General features: G+C 47.2%; 1 protein-coding gene across 5 annotated transcripts in view; it reads left to right on the plus strand.

Moving 5' to 3' along the window:
* GRB10 (growth factor receptor bound protein 10) overlaps nt 1–20,049 on the plus strand; it is a 196,562-nt gene that overhangs the window by 47,319 nt on the left and 129,194 nt on the right. For 4 of the 5 annotated variants that reach the window (XM_060157514.1, XM_060157512.1, XM_060157515.1 and 1 more), the window contains exon 3: nt 17,857–17,954. In XM_060157514.1, coding sequence (XP_060013497.1) covers nt 17,904–17,954 — 51 coding nt within the window. In that variant the 5' untranslated portion in view covers nt 17,857–17,903. Of the gene's footprint in view, nt 1–17,856; nt 17,955–18,045; nt 18,258–20,049 lie in introns of those variants that run through there. The other variant, XM_060157516.1, reaches the window with a different exon arrangement.

Genomic DNA, 20,049 nt, shown 5'->3' on the forward strand with positions numbered 1-20,049 from the left:
CAATGGCATGTGCGCACGTATGTGGGGTCCGTGTACTTACACGCACACATACTGACCTGCGCACATGTCCCTAGAGCCAGGCATTTAGGTTGTTTCCAGCCGTATTGGAATAAAAAAGTACCTGTGTTCCCAGTTACGGTCGTTGGATGAAGAACACTCCGATGCAGCTCGAGGGCAGGTACCCGGAGAGCTCCGGGCTGTGGGGAGTTTGCAGCTGAATACACCACCTTTCACTCTGATCACACCTCACGGGTCACCTGGACAGTTCTTTAAGTAAAGTACCTGTGCCCAGGTCTGGCTGCAGGCAAGTTACAGGGACTGGGGTGTGGGGCTTGGAGCGGGATTTGGAAAGGTCTCCCGGGATTCTAGTGTGAGACCAGAGTTAAGAATCGGGGTCCTGCGGGGTGATCCCGGGGTACTGAGAATGGCCAGCGGGGCGGAGGAGGGAGGGGCCAGACTCTGCAGAGGTACGTTGAGTGGAGGAGGGGGAGGGGGGCACTTAATGACTCATCAACCAGGGTGGGACCCTGCAGGAGGGGCAGGTGTACTGGGGCGTCACTCAGCTGTTGGCAAGTCGGGACCCGTATGGGGACGGTTCTGGGCCGTGGGAGCTGCGGCAGGTGCTCCCCAGAGGGCAGGGCGGGGAGAGGACACTTAAGCCACGTCCCTGCGGAGCTAGAAGCTGGGAGTGGTTGGCAGGGTGCAGTGGCATCACTCGGAAAACGCGACTCGTGTAGGATGGTGTCAGGGGCTGGAGAGCCCACAGAAGCACCTGTGATTGGCAGGAAGAGTTTCTTCTTATTTTTGAGATTTAAAAAATAAATAAATAAATTTATTTATTTATTTGTTTATTTTTGGTTGTGTTGGGTCTTCATTGCTGCACACGGGCTCTCTAGTTGCGGCGAGCGGGGGCTACTCTTCATTGCGGTGCGCGGGCTTCTCATTTTGGTGGCTTCTCTTGTTGCGAATCATGGGCTCTAGGCATGTGGGCTTCAGTGGTTGTGGCTCGTGGGCTCAGTAGCTGTGGCTCGCGGGCTCTAGAGCACAGGCTCAGTAGCTGTGGCGCACGGGCTTAGTTGCTCCGCGGCATGTGGGATCTTCCCGGACCAGGGCTCGAACCTGTGTCCCCTGCGTTGGCAGGCGGATTCTTAACCACTGTGCCACCAGGAAAGCCCCTGAAGACTTTATTTTTTAATTAAAACTGATGTATTTAAAGTGACTTTATTTGGGTTATTTTGAAGCTATAACTAGATAACTAAACTAGACTAGATATAATCAACTAAACTAGATATAATAAACCCAATCTTATCCTGTAACTAAACTAGATATAATAAACCCAATCTTATCCCCTGCCCCGGGGCGCTTAAGGCAACAAAAAGGAGCACATCTTCAAGAAGCTTAAAATTCCAAGGCTGCTGTTACCAAATCCAGCCTTAGGCAGTCAGAGCCCTGGAATGAGAGGGTCTCCTAGCAGCGTGACATTAGGTTAACCTCCATGGCGGTCACTGTTCAGTTGTGTGGTCGTGTAGCCTGGTCACCTTTCACCTTGAGCTACTGGCCAAGAGTAACGTGAGCAGGTTTGCAGCCCTGACTGTGTGTTCATCACAGGCGCTGTGGGCGGAAGATTACCTGAAGCTCCAGCCCTGGTCCCAGGGGAGGGATGCACAGTGGCCTCCTGGAGCCTCTCCTGTTTTCCAGCCCCCGTGGCCTGATGGTCACTGTTAGATGAACCCGTGTCATCTCCCATGGGAACGAGAGTGGACACCTCATAACTCCACCCTGGAGGGTGACTTAGGATGTGTGAATCCTGGGTTTGGTGGATCGGCGTGTGGGGGACTCTGGAAGGGGGGAATACAGCTCAGAAATAGATATTCCACGGGAGGATCACTTAGGGTCTCCAGGCTGAGCTGTGACTGAGAGCTCCCCCGAGACATTTCTAGGCCAAGACGACATCTCTCCGGCAAGAGCTTAGAAGGGCTTCACATGTCAGGGCTTTTTGCTAAGTGTGAATCGATGAAACACTGATTAAAAGACTTAGAAATAAGATTATTTGTTTGCCCCCAAATTGTCAAGGTGGTGGACAAGGCAGGGCTTGGGGGTTAGGGTTAGATTGATGTATTGAAAGGGCCGTGAAATCTAAGAGTAAGTCCAGCGTCTATGCTGGTCAGAACTGGCGGAAACATCCCAACACAGGACATGCTGCCAGTTGGCAGCGTTACAGCTGTTGTCCCCGGTGTCACTTGGGGTGGCCTTGTGTGCTGTGACCGGATTCCAGGCCCCTCTCTGAAATGCACTTCAGATCCTGAACTCTGCTCCTTTCTGAGAAGCAAGGCTTGCTCTTCTGACCCATAGTTTATATGAATCTGATGCTATGACAGTCGAAAAAAAGAAAAAATGATATACTTTGCTGGATTCACTAACAATCATGGCAAAGTTTCAGAAGCTCGGGCTGCATCAGTTCTTCTAAGAATTAAAATACAGCTATCGAGCTCACTTTTTTGGGGGGTAGGTGATTCAGGGACTTAGTGCAACATTTTACGGGTCCAAAGGGTCTTGCGGGGGAAAGTAAGCCCCTGCCCCCAAGGGCTGCCCTGCTGCTGGCTGTCAGTACTCTCCTGAGAGGTCTCTGCTACCCCAGTGGCAGGAGTGCTGACCCTCTGTTTTCTCTTCTCTGCTCCACGTCGCCCCCGATACCTTGGGGCACCTGCCTAGGGAACCATCTTGTTTATTTGTTTGTTTATTTTTAATTGCAGTATAGTTGATTTACAATCTTGTGTTAGTTTCAGGTGTATAGCAGAGTAATTCAGTTATATATATATATATATATTCTTTTTCAGATTCTTTTTCAGATTCTTTTTCATTATAGTTAATTATAAGATATTGAATATAGTTCCCTGTGCTATACAGTAGGTCCTTGTTGTTTATCTTTTAAATATAATAGTATGTATCTGTTAATCCCAAACTCCTAATTTATCCCTCCCCGCCTCTCTTCCCCATTGGTAACCGTAAGTTTGTTTTCTATGTCTGTGAGTCTCTTCCTGTTTTGTAAATAAGTTCATTTGTACCTTTTTTCATATTCCACATATAAGCAATATCATATGATGTTTGTCTTTCTCTGTCTGACTCACTTTACTCAGTATGACAATCTCTAGATCCATCCATATTGCTGCAAAGGGCATTATTTCATTCTTTTTAATGGCTAATATTCCATTGTATATATGTACCACATCTTCTTTATCCATTCATCTGTCGATGGACATTTAGGTTGCTTCCATGTTTCGGCTGTTGTGAATAGTGCTGCAGTGAACATTGGAGTGCACGTATCTTTCCAAAGTATGGTTTTCACCAGATAAATGCCCAGAAGTAGTATTGCTGGATCATATGGTAGCTCTGTTTTTAGTTTTTTGAGGAACCTCCATTCTGTTCTCCGTAGTGGCTGTATCAGTTCACATTCCCATCAACAGTGTAGGAGGGTTCCCTTTTCTCCACACCCTCTCCAGAATTTATCATTTGTAGATTTTTTGATAATGGCCATTCTGACCTGTATGAGGTGATATCTCATTGTAGCTTTGATTTGCATTTCTCTAATAATGAGTGATGTTGAACATCTTTTCATGAGCCTTTGGCCATCTGTATGTCTTCTTTGGAAAAATGTCTCTTTAGATCTTCTGCCCATTTTTTGATTGGGTTGTTTTTTTTTTTTTGGTATTGAGCTGTGTGACTTGTTTGTATATTTTGGAGATTAATCCCTTGTAAGTCTCATCTTTGACAGATGTTTTCTCCCAGTCCTTAGGCTGTCTTTTCGTTTTGTTTATAGTTTCCTTTGCTGTGCAAAAGCTTTTAAGTGCAGAGCATTTTACTGCACCTTGTTTTTTGTTGCCACATCAGTATTTGTAATCCAAGCAGCTTGGTGTTTTTAGGCTGCGAGGATGTTTCCAGCATTTTGCCATCATGGTCAGCTTTACGGTGCAGCCGCTCGTTTGCTCCCATTGGGCGTGTGGGTGCAGGTGCCCACGTCCGTCCTCAAGGCACCTGACGCTCTCCCAGCTCCAGCACTGGGCTCGCGGCTGGCTGGGAAGAGAGGGAAGCTCAGGCCTTTTATGAGATTCACTGAAAGAATGAAATTAAGAAGATCTGATGCCACCATCTTCAGTATTTTGTAATTTAACGAGAGACCTCAGTCCAGAATCTGGGAAGTGTGATTTAGATATAACCTCTTGGGGCTTTTTTTCAAGTTTTCTTTAGGAGAAAAGAAGTCTCTAGTCAGTGGTCTGTGTTTTATTGTAGTGACAGTGCTTTCCTCTTAGGTGTTGATTGGAAGGATTTTGGAGTATATATATTTTGTAAAGTATTTAAAACCAAGGGCTGTTTTATAGAGCATCCTGGGTTTTTCTGATGAAGTTTGAACCACTTTCTCAAGAATTACGCAATCAGATTTGTAGGCAGCAAGGACACATCTGAGTGTTCTGTTTCCCACTGGTGTTAACGTCACTTATTCCCACGTGAAGATTGTGCTTCTGGGACGGTGGGTGGTGTGGCTGGCAATGTGGGTGGCATCTTGCTCGTCCCCCCTCCGTTTTTTGTTTTTTGGCTACGCTGTGAGGCTTGTAGGATCTTAGTTCCCCGACCAGGGATTGAACCTGGGGCCACGGCAGTGAAAAGCGCTGAGTCCTAACCACTGGACTGCCGGGGGAGTCCTTCCCCTTTTTGACTTAATTGATTTAGTTTCTTAATTTCTGTTTCTTGTTTTATAATTTTAACATGCAAAGATCTGTCCCTTGGAAGTTACCCAGAGGCAGTCAGTAATTTATAGCGATTCATGAACCTCAAGAATCAGGGATTATAAGTGATGATGTCAATAGTGAAAACAAAACACTAATGAATTAAAAAAATATATATATATAAGAGAAGATAAGTTCTTTTCAAAGGACCCCAATTTTAGTTCTGTATGTAAGTTATCTACATTTTTAAAAATTAAAAAAAAAATTTTAAACTTTTTATTTTATATTGGAGTATAGTTGATGAACAATGTTGTGGTAGTTTCAGGTGTACAGCGAAGTGATTCACTTATACACACACATGTATCTATTCTTTTTCAGATTATTTTCCCATTTAGGTTGTTACATAATACTGAGCAGAGCTCCCTGTGCTACACAGTAGGTCCTTGTTGGTTATTCATTTTAAATACAGCAGTGTGTACATGTCATTCCCAAACTATCTGGAGAGAAACATGGTCCAAAAGGATACATGCACCCCAGTGTTCATTGCAGCACTATTTACAATAGCCAGGACGTGGAAGCAACCTAAGTGTCCATCAACAGAGGAATGGATAAAGAAGATGTGGTACATATATATATATATTGTATACAATGGAGTATTACTCAGCCATTAAAAAGAATGAAATGATGCCATTTGCAGCAACATGGATGGACCTAGAGATTGCCATACTGAGTGAAGTAAGTCAGACAGAGATAGTTAGGGAGTAATCCACATTTTAAATTATAATGGCTTTTCTTCTTGCCCCATCCTCCCTCCTCCAAGGTCCCCTGGTCGTGCACGGGCAGGATCCCATAATGTTGGGGGGCACCCCATCCATCCTTTGCTCTGACTCTCAGGCCCTCAGTGGTTCCCCGTCCGTGAGGTCCTGTGTCACTGTGTGGCCCTGGGCAGGTCACCCAGCATCTCAGAGCCTGTGCCCTCATCTGCGACACTGGGATGGCCACGCTCACAGGTGTCAGAGTGGTCTAGGTTTCACTGCGCCCGTGTGGGTTTCACCTTGTCCAGGGCACACATTTACCCAAGGCAGGCGGGTGTCCTCCTTGTCTCTGCAGACGTGGGCGTGAGCAGGACAGTGTGTGGTCCCTGTGATTCTGTGTCCAGTGCTGTCCCCAGGTCTTCTGCCCTGTGCAGCCTGCCCATCCTCTGTGGCGGTCCTCCCTCCCTTGTCTCCTGACGTCATCCAGTGGTGCCACCTCGTCTGAGCATGGGCTTAGCGATCCCGTCTCGTGCCCGACACACAGCCTCCGTGCCCGCACGCCCCTGCTTCAGAGGTGGGGACGTGTCTCAGAAGTCCAGTGCCCTGGCTGAGGGTCTGTATTGGCTTTATTCCCCGTGTGGTACAATGCATCCTTGTAGCTTATTTATTTTATACTCAGTAGCTTGTGTCTCTTAATCCCCTACCTTGCCCCCTGACCCCACTGGTAACCACTAGTTTGTTCCCTGAATCTGTGAGTCTGCTTCTGTTTTGTTATAGTCACTAGCTTGTTGTGTTTCTTAGAGTCTAGGTGTAAGTGAGATCATACAGTTCAAATAGCATATTTCAAACAAGTCTCTCCAAGCGCTGAGATGTGCAGTCCTAGGTCCTGCTCGCACACGTGGTCAGAGTTAGACCCTGGTCCCTAAGGACACACAGTTTGCATGATGGGGTCATTCTTTGCTGCAGGTAGTTCTGATGGCTGTTTAACCTGCACCCCCTCCCCCTGCCCTTCCACCAATGCCTGATGGAGAAAGGCGAAAACCGGCCTTCTAAAAGGGATTCTTTATATTTGCATAGGAAAAAATAATAGATTTTTCAAAGGCAAAAACAGACGGGGCACAAGCTTCCAGTTGGGAGTCTAGCCCTTAGCGTTCAGTTATGGCCATTTTGAAAGCTGAGTGTATTTTTCACTTCAAACAGCTTTGTAGTTGTAGGGTCCCCCCAACCCACCCCCCAGAAGGAGAGGCGTGATTCTTCAAAGCTTTGTTGCACTTTTCTTCCATTTTTTCCCCTTGCCAACATCATAAAAAAAAGGAATAATAGTTGTAAAAGAAAAAGATGAGAGCGGTGGTTCTCAACATCAGAAGCGCCCGAGGAGCTTAAAACAACGCCCCTTCTCCCAATTCAAGATCTTGTTTTCACTGGTCTGGGGTCCAGCCCAGGTAATTGGAGTTTTAAAAACTCCCGGAATGGATTTGCTGCGCAGCCCAGTGGTGGGCGCCGGGTCGGCCCGAGTGTATCGCCTGACAGTCCTGAAAAACATGTTGCTTTGCAGCCCTCATCCCCAAAGTCTCTGATTTAGTAGGCCCAGGTCTGGGCTGAAATTTGTATTTTAACAAGTTCCCAGGTGATACCTGTGCTGTCTGTTCATAATCTGAAAACCATAGGACTGTTGGGTTCTGGTTAAGGGAGTGGACTTCTGGACTGAGCTCTCCTACCTTCCTCAGTCCTGCCCATCCTGCCTCATTTCCTCTTGTAAACAGTGGGAATCATACACACACAAATCCATAGACACAGTTAGCCCAGGGCCTGGTCTAAACAAGTACATGGTTTTCTTTATATTGGAAATATATAGGTGGAAGGAGGGTGGGTTGGTTTTTTTTTGCGGTATGCGGGCCTCTCACTGTTGTGGCCTCTCCCGTTGCGGAGCACAGGCTCCAGACGCACAGGCTCAGCGGCCATGGCTCACGGGCCCAGCCGCTCCACGGCATGTGGGATCTTCCCGGACCGGGACACGAACCTGTGTCCCCTGCATCGGCAGGCGGACTCTCAACCACTGCACCACCAGGGAAGCCCAGGAGGGTGGGCTTTACTCAATTTGATCGTAAGATTTATTTTTTAGTTTATTCTGATTTTGGTATATATTTCTAATGAAAGTTATAATTTCATAGAAATTACCAGATTTCTTTCTTTACTAATGCCCATAAAATTACCATATGATGAAAAAAAATCATTATATTCCTTTTCTTAATTAAAATTTCTTGTATTGGTGGGTTTTTAAAGTGTATTTTTAAGAATTTTGTCTTTTATTATCTTTCTTGGATTTTCATAAACTTTGTTATGTTTTGCTTTCTGGTTTGTTTTTGACCAGATTTCCTTCCTTCTGGTTCAAGGCTGGATTCACATTGTTTATATAATTTCTTTTTCCCTTTGTAGACGGTGCAGGAGTCATGGCCTTATGTGTTCTCCTGTCATTTCTCTTGCTTTGTGTTACCTCTCTCCACGAGGGACGGTGCTCATTGACCTAACTGTCCAGAGACGGTTATTGTATTAATTTTCTCCTTGGACCAGCTATTTAGGCCAGTGCTTGTTTTTGATTTTCAAGTGGCTGACTTGTTGCTTTTTACACAGATGCTTTTAATTTCTAGCTGTGTTGTGTTTGGCTGTGGCTCAGGGCGGGTTGGCACAGTGGCCGGCTGTCCCTGTGTCCACCCTGGCACCCGTGGAATCGGGTCTGTGCCTTCATGTCACAGGGGGGAGGGGCTCAGCACAGGTGTTTCTTAGCTCGGAGATCTTTATGTGTTAGCAAGAGGCACTGATATTCTTTGTGGCTTAGTATTTTTTAAAATCATTTCACAGGTGTTTGTAAATATTTGCACGTGTGCACTTTTCATGCCTATTCATTAATTCTGTCTCACCATTGCAGGGTGTTGTGCATTCTTTTGATCCCACTTTGCTTCCTTCCTTTGCCCTCAGTGATGAGCACAAGTGTCCAACAACAAACGCTCTTTCTCACTTCCTCCTTGGAGGTCTTAGGGTTTTGGTTGGTTGGTTTGCTTTTAGTGTAAACTTTTTACGGAAGCACAGCATCCACTTTTATAATTGAAGATTCGTTTATAGTGTTGATTTGTTATCTGGAGGGGGAAGACCTAATACTGCTTTTGCTCATTACTAATTACACTTTTATCTGTGTGGATTAGTGTTTCTTTGTTTTAATGAGACTTTTCTATTATTGCCGCCACTGTTATTGTTGTGTTTGAGCGTGTGTTCTTGTATCTTTGCCTGTTCTGCCTCTGTCTCTCCCTTTTCTAGCTCTCTTTTTAAAGCTTTTCTATTTCACTTTGCTTTGGGTATTTTGTTTTACATCGGCATTTTTTTTTTTTTTTTTTGCGGTACGCGGGCCTCTCACTGTTGCGGCCTCTCCCGTTGCGGAGCACAGGCTCCGGACGCGCAGGCTCAGGGGCCATGGCTCACGGGCTCAGCCGCTCCGCGGCATGTGGGATCTTCCCGGACCGGGGCACGAACCCGTGTGCCCTGCATCGGCAGTCGGACTCTCAACCACTTGCGCCACCAGGGAAGCCCATCGGCATATTTTTGAATATCATTTTCAGAAGAAGGGAATTAGACAGTTGACATTTATTGCTCCATATGTCATCCATCTTCTGAACCAGTTTTTTCTGCTTTGAATGCTTCTTCATCTGCCTGTTTTCTATTTTCCCTTTGATGTTTCAAGTATTACTAGTTTATTTTTATCCTCTTATTATGATTGAAAAGACAAGTATTCTGCTTTCAGTTCTGCAAGTGATTATCTTAAAATATCGTGAACATTGCAGTTATATTTTCCCTAGTAAGGGGCAGGATCTCTGCCTTTTATGAAAGGCACAGATTTCTTTTTAACAAATCCTACAGGGATTCACTTTAAGATTTGAAACTTCTCTTTTAATTTTTTTGTTTTTTCTTTTAAAAATTTTTTGTTAATTTTTTCCAGTTTTATTGAGATATAATTGACATACAAAACTGTATAAGTTTAAGTTGTACAGTGTAATTATTTAAGTTTATTATGAAATGACCACAGTATTTAATTTTTAAACTAAATTTTATTATTTAACCTGTTCACCAACAATTGTACTATTTAGTTTTATGCTATTATACGTTATATGTTATACATTATTTATTACACATTGTTTATTATACTGTGATACCGTTTAGCCTTATTAGTTGGCAGATGCTTCTTGAGGCCCTACTACGTGCTGTCTGGGTGTGGCAGGCATCAAAAGGTGGGCGGCGTTTGCGGGGAGAGAAGAGAAAGAATGAAACAGACGCTCTGGGGAGCACAAAGAACATTTCCTGAGGAAGTGGAGCGGAGTTTCTCAGCAGTATTAAATGTACATTTTGGATATGTGGTTACCTGAAAACAGAAAGGGCCCATTCACACAGTCTGGGATTCAGGGGGTCCTGGGCATGGCTGGTTGCCTTAAGCAGAGGCGTCGTGTTTTTCTAGAGTGGGTCAGAGATGGAGGTGGGCACAGGGACCAGTCTGGAGCAGGTGCCTGGAAAGCAGGGGGCAGTGTGGGGATGGACAGGCCAGTGGGCAGCAGCCTCCAGGCTGCAGGAGGACAGCCCATAAACCTGGAGGTGGGCGTGGACTGCAGGCCCCAGCCTGACCCTGTTTTCACACTGTGGGTCGCAACCCATTGTTGTTCCTGGAAATCAAGTCCGTAGGTCACGAAAACACCTTTAACGAGGAGAGCAGAGCAGAAGGGGATGGATTGGGGCAGGCTGCGTGTAGTCTTCGCACTCGCTGAGCCGGGGTCACGGGGAGGCTGCAGGACCCACCCGGGCACCCGCTGCGTCCACCACAGTCAGCCTTCTCATCAGAGTCACCCTCACGGCAGGCGGGGTGCTGAACAGCTGAAATCCACCGTGAGTGTCATCTGTAGCCGGTCGTGATGTGAAAGGCACGAATAAGCACGTCATCTGCGTCAGCCTGAGTCTGCAGGGTTCCAGGGAGGAACGCCCCACGTACTTTTCAGAAAAAGGGTTGTTGAGTGCAGCACTTTTCAAGTTTATGACAATTGTACCATTTTAATTTAGTACACATTGCCCTTAAAGTGAAAAAAAAAGAAAACCACATAAACATGAAAAGAACAAAGGCATGTTCAAGTTCAGCTGCTGGGTCCAGAAGTGTAAATATTGACAGTGTTAAGAAAAATGTTGACTCTAGAATCAGCAAACTTTTGACTTTGCCTGAACTGTGTTTCTGAACTACAGTCCAATAAGGAGAACAGGGCAAACTTTATGAAGAAGATTATTTAAATTTTTATCACAAGTTCAAAACTCAGTTGAAATGGGCCATACATTATTTAGATTGGAATTCACGCGCAGGAGGACTGAACTTTCAGAAGTAAAGGGACGTATGGAAATAAGACAGCAAGCGGAACTTAGCGATGAGCCCCTTGAATCAAAGGAATGAAAGAGACAGTAGTGATGGGTACAATTTCTTCGTCATTCTACGCATGTTAATGAGAATCCCTTTTATCACCGTAGATAGAAAGTTGCAATATTGACCTGCTTTGGAAACTGTTCCTCAGTATCTGTATGGAGCACACCATTTTTGTTAAATCCACGGATGATTTACAATTTAACCTCGTTAAAGTAGCACAGTGTGTCATTACCTCTGTACTGTTGTAGGGCATTTAGAAGTAAGGTTTCCTCGGACTCACAGACATAGAGAACAGACTGGTGGTTGCTACAGGGAGGGGGCTGGGAGAGGGAATGGGTTGGGAGTTTGGGGTTAGCAGATGCCAACTGTTACATAGATAAACAACAAGGTCCTACTGTACAGCACAGGGAAGTATATTCAATATCCTGCGATAAACCCTAATGGAAAAGAATATGAAGAAGAATGTATATATGTATGTAACTGTGTCACTTTGCTGTACAGCAGAAATTAACACAAGATTGTAAATCAGCTATATTTCAACTAAAAAAAAGAAGTGAGGTTTTCTGTCCAGAGTGGGTACAGGTTTTTTAGTCTCCATGAGAACAGGATAATGATAGAGCTTTTAGTCTTTGTCAGGTGTGGGTGACAAATTATGAGATAATTTTTATGCAGGACTTGATGGATGGGTTCAATTTCACCTCCTAGACAAGTGGGTTACACAGAGTCACAGAACTGAGAAAGGGTCAAGATACATCAAAATGGAAAAGCTTGAATAAACAAAAGCTATATTTGGAATCACTTCTTTATACGTCTCTGAGCGTTAGCACCCTAAGAAATTCTGCCTACTCTCATGGTTGTGTTATAAAAATTAGTGAAAGTTGTCAATTTTATTAAAGGAAGCTCACTGAATAGCCAACTTATCAATAATTTTTTTAAACATGGGGATAAAATATACAAAACATAAAATTTGCCATTTTAACCATTTTGAGTGTGCAGCTCAGTGGAATTATGTTCATAAAGCTGTGTAAACATCACTGCTGTTTATTTCCAGAACTGCTTCATCATCCCAAACGGAAATTCTGTGCCCATTAAACAAACCCCCCACGTCCCAGACCCTGGTAACCTTTATTCTACTTTTTGTCTCTAAACTAGGTACCTCATACAAGTAAGATCATACAGTATTTGTCCTTTTGTGATTGGTTTATTTCACTTAGCATTGTTCGTCTTTAAGGTCCATCCATGTGGTGGCGTGTATCCAAATTCCATTTCTTTTCAAGGCTGAATAATAGTCCATTGTTTGTTTATAGTACATGTTGCTTATGCATTCATCTGGCGACGGACACTGGGTTTAGTTCCACCTTTCGGCTGTTGTAAACAGTGCTGCTATGAACATGCGTGTACAGGTACTTGTTTGAGTTCTTGCTTCCGATTCTTTTGGGTGTATATCTAGAAATAGAATTGCTGGAACTTGCGTTAATTCTGTGTTTAATTCTTTGAGGAATTGTCATGCCAGTTTTTACAGAGGCTGCACCTTCCATCCTCACCAGCAATGCAGAAGGGTTCCAATTTCTCTGCATCCTCACCATACTTATTATTTTCCTGGTGTCTCATTGTGATTCGATCTGCATTTCCCTAATGACTAGTGATATTGAGAGTCTTTTCATGCTTGTGGATCATCTGTGTATCTTCTTTGGAGAAGTGTCAAGTCCTTTGCCCATTTCTGAATTTGGTTTTTTGCTTTTTTGTTGTTGAGCTGCAGGAGATCTTTATTTATTCTGGCTATTAAGCCCTTATCAGATATATGATTTGTAACTATTTTGTCCCTTTCTGTGGGTCTTTTCACTCTCTTCAGAGTGTCCTTTGATGCACACATTTTTTAAGTTGGATGAAGTTCAGTTTATATGTTTTTCTCTTTTGTTGCCTGTGTTTTTGGTGTCGTATCCTCGAAATCATTGTCAAATCCAGTATCATGAAAAATTTTCCGTACGTTTTATAGTTTTAACTCTACATTTAGGTCTTTAATCCATTTTTAGTTACTTTTTGTTTGTAGGGTAAAGTAAGAGTCCAGCTTTATTCTTTTGCATGTGGATATCCAGTTTCCCAGAACCACTTGTTGAAAAGACTGTCCTGTTGCCCAGTGAATGGTCTCGGGACCTTTGTTAAAAATCAGTCCACCATGTGTGAGGGTTTATTTCTGGGCTCTCTGTTCTGTTCCATTAGTCTATGTCTGTCCTTATGCCAGTATCACACTGTCTTGATTACCATAGTCTTGTAGTAAGTTCTGAAGTCAAGAAATGTGAGTCCTCCAACTTTGCTTTTCTTTTTCAAGATGTGTTTGGCTATTTGGGGTCCCATGAGAATCCTTATGAATTTTAGAAACATTATATCGATTTCTGCAAAAAATGCCAGTGGGCCTTTGATAGGGATTACATGGAATCTATTAAATGCTTTGGATAGTATTAATCATCTTAACAATATTAAATATTTCAACCCATGAATACATAATATTTGCCTTATAGCTTATTTATGTTCTTATAGCAACATTTGGTAATTGGTGCACAAGTCTTTTGCTGCCTTGGTTAAATTTATTCTTAATTATTATTTTTGATGCTATTTTGAATGGAGTTGTTTTCTTAATTTCCTTTTCAGATTTTTCATTGTTAGTATTTGGAAACACACCTGATTTTTGCATGTTGACTTTTGTATCCTATAGATTTGATGACTTTATTTATTAAGCTCTAGGGTGTGTGTGTGTGTGTGTGTGTGTTTGTAAATTTTAGGGTTTTCTACAGATAAGATCATGTCATGAGAACAGAGATAACTTTAGTTCTTCTTTTCCCATGTGGATGTAGTTTATTTCTTTTTCTTGCTTGATTTCTCTGGCCAGAACTTCCTATCCTTTGTTCAGTAGAAGTGGCGAAAGGATCATCCTCACCTTCCTTGTTTGTGATCTTGGAGGGAAAAGCTTTCCATCTCTCATCATTGAATGTGATGTTAGCTTTGGGTTTGATCTATCTTATTAGAGGCCAATTAATCCAAACCTTTTGCTGTGTCTAACGGTAGTTTTCTTTTCCCAGAGAACCTGCTCAACAGGGCTTATGGGATATGTATTTTTCTGGCTGGGAAGCAACCACATCTGGCAAATATTGGGTCGGCCAAAAAGTTCGTTCGGGTTTTTCCGTAGCCGCAGAAAAACCCGAACGAACTTATTGGCCGACTCAGTACTTTCAAAGGTGATATTTAGGTGGTAAAACTGGCATATTTAAATATTTTCGGCACTCTTAACCTCCATTAAATTTGCAGCTTCCAGGGGAAAATAAACAGTACGTCTCCATACGTCGCCTACATCCAGGAGTTCCTGAGGGCGTGCGAGATAGGGCAAGCAGGATGCACGGGTGAGCGGGGGACAGGGCAGTGACAGCAGGGGAGGTGGGGACGTGGGACAGCCTGATGGGAGGGGCACAGAGAGGATCCTGAGGGGCCAGGGGGGCTGTCCTCTGTGCAGAAAGGAGGGGCCTGGAGCACACTGACCCCTCCCCCAGGCCATTGGGAGTGAGGTGAAGGGGAGAAAAACAGCACCCCCAGGAAAGCGCGGCCACAGTGAGGGTGGAAGGCAGGAGGCGTGTTTGTTGAAAGGGCTGGGGGGTGGCGAGGACGTGGCGGGTGCTGGGCAGTGGCCCATAGAGTCGTCAGACCCACGCGGCCGTGTGTTTGCGGTGGGGAGGCCTACGGGGCATCGTGGCGTGATCCTGGGATCTTACAGCTAGTGGTTGGGATGTTAATGTGTGTGTGTATTCAGAGATTTATTTTAAGGAATCGGCTCCAGTGAGGGTGAGGCCGGCAAGTCTGGGATCCGTGGGGCAGGAGTTTGCTACAGCCTTGAGGCCAGATTCCTTCTTCTCCAGGAAACCTCCATCTTTGCTCTTAAGGCCTCCAGCTGATGGCATGAGGCCCACCCCCACCGTGGAGGGGACTCATTTTAAGTCCCGTGTCTGCAGATGTTTCCACTTCTACAGAATGCCTTCGGAGCAACCCCCCACTGGTGTCTGGTTAAAGGGCTGGGTGGTAGAGTGTGGACAGACGGACACAGGAGACTAAACTGCCACGGGGGCGAGTGGCCTCAGGGCTAGAGGAGCCTGAAGGCCTGGGGGCTGCCGGTCCTGCAGAGGCTGCAGGGAGGCCACCAGCCTCACCCATCCTGCCGTGGGGACAAAGCACCTCCGCCATCTTGTTACCATTGCCAGGTCTCTGCAGCCCAGCGGCCTCTCACGGGCCGTCCTTGTGTTTCTGTGCGGGTGACTTAAAGAGTCCCAGAGACCTCGCAGAAGACATAACTGGGTGACAGTAAATGCTTCTGCTCCTTTTAGCTGTGAGGACAGTTTGGTAGTGTTTTAATAATTTGGGGTCTGTATTAGTTTTCTAGGACCCCCATAATAAAGTATCATAGACTGGGCGGCTTAAACAACAGAAATTTATTTTCCCATAGCTCTGGAGGCCAGAAGTCTGAGGTCAAGGTGTGGGCAGGGCTGGTCCCTCCTGAGGCCTCTCTCCTGGGCGTGTGGATGGCCGTCTTCTCCCCGGGTCCTCACGTGGTCGTCCCTCTGTGTGTGTCTGTGTCCTCATCTCTTACGTTCGATCAGGACTCATGGTAATGTCTCATTTTGCCTTGATTACTGCTTTGAAGACCCTACCTTCAAATATGGCCACATTCTGAGGTCCTGGAGGTTGGGGCTTCAACATATGAGTTTGGGGCGGGGTGAAGGGGACACAGTTCAGCCCATAACTGGATCTGACCTTGATTATTTTTGCAATCATGTTTGGTGGAATTAGTATCCCCAATTTTATGCCCTACCTAAGTCTTTCAGTTTTCCTCAGAGAAGCTTCTGTGAGTCTTTTATTTCTGAGTTCTAGAAAACTGAGCCTGTGATGTGAGTTGAGGGAGAAATCTGACATGTGAGGAGCCCTGTCCCGTGACGATTTCTGGTCTTTCCCGGTCTGTCCTCTGCGTCCTGCATGTCACATTGTGCCATTGTGCTTTAGCTCATCCTCTCTGTGGGCTGTTTGCGGTGCTTCTGGAATTTCTCTCCCGTGGATTTAGTTCCCCGCAGTGTTGGTTCTGCTGGAACCAGCATCGGTTCGTCTTGTCCTGAGCAGGTCCTTGTCTGTAGTGTTTCTTCCAGTCCCATTTTTCCTGGGTTTTCTATTCTTTCATTGAGAGAAGTGAACCATTTTCTCAATTTCTCTTATTTTTCTCATAGTAAAGCTACTTCAGGGAAATAAGCCTTTACAGGCCCCGGAGGGTAAGATTGGGAAACACCTTCTCAGCTCTGTTTCCCGGTTCACGCATCATCGAGGCTCTGGTTACTGTTCGCTGAAACGCAGCCTCAGGGGTGAGCCGTCCCCTTGGAGGGGACACTGGACGCCCACCTGTCCCCGTAGGGGCGGAGGGTGTCCCTCCAGGTAGCCCTGGATGTGGCAGGTGGCCCTTGTTGCTGTCTGGTTTTCTCCCCTCTGACAGGGTGATGCTGAGGGCCCCCTGAGCCCCCTTTGTGAACCCTGCCTGCGTGGACACAGGCCCTGAAGAGCCAGGCGGTGTCTCTCCGCCGGTGCTTCCTGAGAGTGAGGCTGGGGGCTGCCACGGAGAGAGTTCTGTTACCAGGGAGCACAGGGTTCATCTGTGGGGAGTGAGACCAAGAAGGGGCATCTGCAGCTCAGTGTGGCAGATGGAAGGATGGGTGTGAGCCCAGAGTGGACACTGACTGAGCTATCGTGGGTGGTGGTGATTGGTGAGGGGCAATTCAGGGGGGCTTCCTGGAGGAGGTGATCCCTGAGCTCATTCCTACCGGGTAGCAGGACTTAGCTGCTGATGGAGTTGAGAACAAAGCCTATGGGTGCAGAGGCTGGAGAAAGCCTTGCATGGTCAGGAGTCATGAATTGTTCAGGGCCGAGGGTCCAGGATGCCTCTGGGGTGGATTATGACAGAGAATGTTAATGGCTGTTGCCACCGTTCCTGAAAATGTTCTTAATTCCGGTGATTTCTGAGAGAGGAATGGTGTGTGTGTGTGTGTGTGTGTGTGTGTGTGTGTGTGTGTGTGTGTGTGTGTGTGTGTGTGTGTGTGTGTGTGGCAGACAAGGGGGCTCTTCTCTTGGAGAAGGTCACATCATAGGTGGTCTTGTCTGTGAGTGTCAGGCGTGGCGTTTTTTGTGTCCAGTCCGGACCAGGGTGCTGTGCCGCCCACCCCTGCCCCAGTCCTCTGCATTTTGCGGGAGGTGGCGTTTGTTGGGGTCGGCTCCGAAACTCTCGCTGACTGTCTCGTACAGATCAGGTGTGTGGTTGTACCCCAGGAGATTCAGGAGGAAGACAGGACCTCCCTTCCCTGCCTGTCGGGGGCTCCTTGCAGGAGCCGAGTGTGCGTCTTCACGGAGCTGATGTCGCCCCAGCCCTCCCGGGAGTCGCGGCGGGTCTTAAGGTCCATTCCAGAGGCCCCGCCCATGAGTGTTGTTCCCAGCATGGCGCCTGCAGGGAGCACCTGGACTCTGTAGGTGGCGGTGCGACGTCCACTGACAGTGGTTCCTTCTAGGCTGTGGCTGTGGAGGCAGCACTTACACGGATGGTGCTCAGAGGACGCCGGCAACGCCCCACCACCCCACAGTGCTTCTTTGGACTCAGGCGGTCTGTGTTGCCCAAAGTCTCAGAAAGGCTTCAGGGTGTTAATAACTGTGGATGGCCGCCCCCTCACCCCTCTGAGTGCCTCTGCCCCACGGGCCCTGTGCCCACAGGGGGCTGCTCGGGCTTCTGGAGTTGGTGCCAGCCCCCTGGCGCCCCCAAGATCCGAGTGGCGTCCGGCGCCACCTGGCAGGCGCGTTGCCCCTGAGCCGCCGGTGAGCGGCCGGCTTTCCCTCTGGCCGGGCTTCTCACGGTCTGTCTTCGTTCCAGGTGCCGCGGCCCAGTCCACGCGATCTGAAGACGGCAGGAAGGAACCGATGGCTTTAGCGGGCGGCCCAGACTCCTTCCTGCACCATCCATACTACCAGGTATGAGTGAGTGTGGCAGTGGATTCTGGCAGTGGCCTGGCCCAGGGCCGGGGCACAAATGTAGCTCATAACCTGACCACCCATCACTAGCAGGTCAAGGAGGAAGTGCTGAGTGGGGCTGTGGACGCGCCCTTCAGCGCAAAGACCAGGCACTTTCACGTGGCCTTCCTTGCTTTGCTTGGAAGAGCTCATCATCACTGTGACCGCAGCATCCTTTTCTACAAGACTTGCATTGTAGTGCACACTTCCCTGCCATGAAGCGGGCCCTGTGTTGTCTCCTGCAGGGCCCTGAAACTCCAGATGGTGAGTGGGAAGGGTGGCGAATGTTGGGATTTCAAGCAGAGGCATGAGCTTCTGGGACGAGGAAGTAGGAAGGAGAAGATCCTCGGCCCAGCAGTGACCTGCCTGTCACAGGTGGAGCCCTTCCCACCCCGATAGCATCAGGCAGGCTTTGTGGGACCGCAGGTTCACCTCCAGCCCTTCTGCATGGGCTGTTGGACGAGTTTCATCTGTAAGTGTCCTTTATCTCCTGTGGCAGGTTTTCGTTTGAACTTTTGCTTTATGGTGTAGACAGATACGTTTGATCCTTAGGTCTTTGGATTTGACAAGTGAATCTTGGTTTCTCCTTCTCAGCCCTGCAGCCTGTGAAGCACTTGTGCCACCTTTCTCCCGGCCTCTGTTTTTCCAGCAGGAGTCGTACGTTTTGAAGTCCCTTGATGTGATATTTGCACTCCTGAGCTTGCTTTTCTCTCCCTTCGTCTGTGAAGTCTGTGCTTAGCTGCAGTGATGATAATTTGCCCATAGCATAGGGGCTGCAGAGAGGTATCTTTTTAATTTTTTTGGTGTCAGAGAGAAAGAGGTCTTGGAAGAAAGACTGGAGATTAGGAGTAGCATTCACTGTGATTTCTGGATTTGAGACAAAGCCACAGTCGGTTTCATGCGAGACAAGGGGGCTGAAACCTTCGCAGAGCCATGAAGTTTGCTGGGGACCCCCAGCCTGTTCAGTGGGTGAGCGTTCTCCGGGTCCTGCCCTCTGCCTCCTGGGTGATCATTCCCTGGGTCTTAAAGAGGCCGTGGTTGCCTCGCCCTGTCGGTCGAAACTCCATGATGCCGCTGTGGGTCATGGGTTCAGCTCTCACTTGACCGTTTAGCTTTGGCTGGCTGTCACCCCAGCCTGCCAGCCTCACACTTGGCACCAGCGCTCCCAGGGAAATGGGATCAGTGAACTGCAGGGAAAACCTTCCCCGGGGAAGTGTGTCTGCAAGTTAGCCGAGCAACGTCCTCTTTGCTGGTCACAGAGTGAACCGTAAGGGCCAGATAGGACGTAGGGAAGGTTCCACCCCAAGGCCCTCTTAGCTCAACCCACTGGCATCTCAGATTTCCCCTGGTCCGGGCAGGGATGGCAGGAGTGCCAGCTGTCGCCAGCGCCTGGCTTCGCGCACGTGTTAGGTGTTTGTAGTCGCCGTCCCAGTTGCCCAAGGCTCTTCGCAGGAGCCAGGAGGCCGCGGACACACGGCGGGCCCTGCCAGCGGAGCCTGTCACCCCGGGAGGGAGGGCTCCGTCGTGCCGTGCCACGGCCTTTGCAGGCACTGTTGCGCTCCTGCGAGAGTCCAGCAGGCGGGCTTGGCAGCTCTCACCCTCTGTTCCTGGAAAAATCAGCCGACAGTTCCAGAATTTCTCAGAACATGGGATGATTTACAACGCGTTCGGTCTTGAGTAATCTGCAGTTACAGCAAATAGATACATCTCCAAGTTTTTAGCGAGAAGAATTTCTTTGTAAGATCGTCAGCGTACAAATAATGTTCTCATGCTAGCTGCTCACTCATCGCTGTGGCTTGGATTAGGGTTCAGTCAATGAGTCGCTGCTCAGTCGAGTTTGTTCTGGACATAGAAGCACCAGAAGGATTTTGTGCATTTAATCACCCTGCTTCCTGCTTCAGGGACAGAGGCAGCAGGTTGGTGGGGGGCATGGGATGGGGGGCTGGTGGAGGGGGGGTGGACTACTTCAGTGTTTGACTTAGGCTGTTCCTTTAAACTGTGATATTGTCATGGTTCTCTGGCCTTGGGGGAAACCATGAGATGCCTCAGTGCCCCT

The sequence above is a fragment of the Lagenorhynchus albirostris genome, chromosome 8, assembly GCF_949774975.1.
Source record: "Lagenorhynchus albirostris chromosome 8, mLagAlb1.1, whole genome shotgun sequence".
NCBI classification, from domain to species: Eukaryota; Metazoa; Chordata; class Mammalia; order Artiodactyla; family Delphinidae; genus Lagenorhynchus; species Lagenorhynchus albirostris.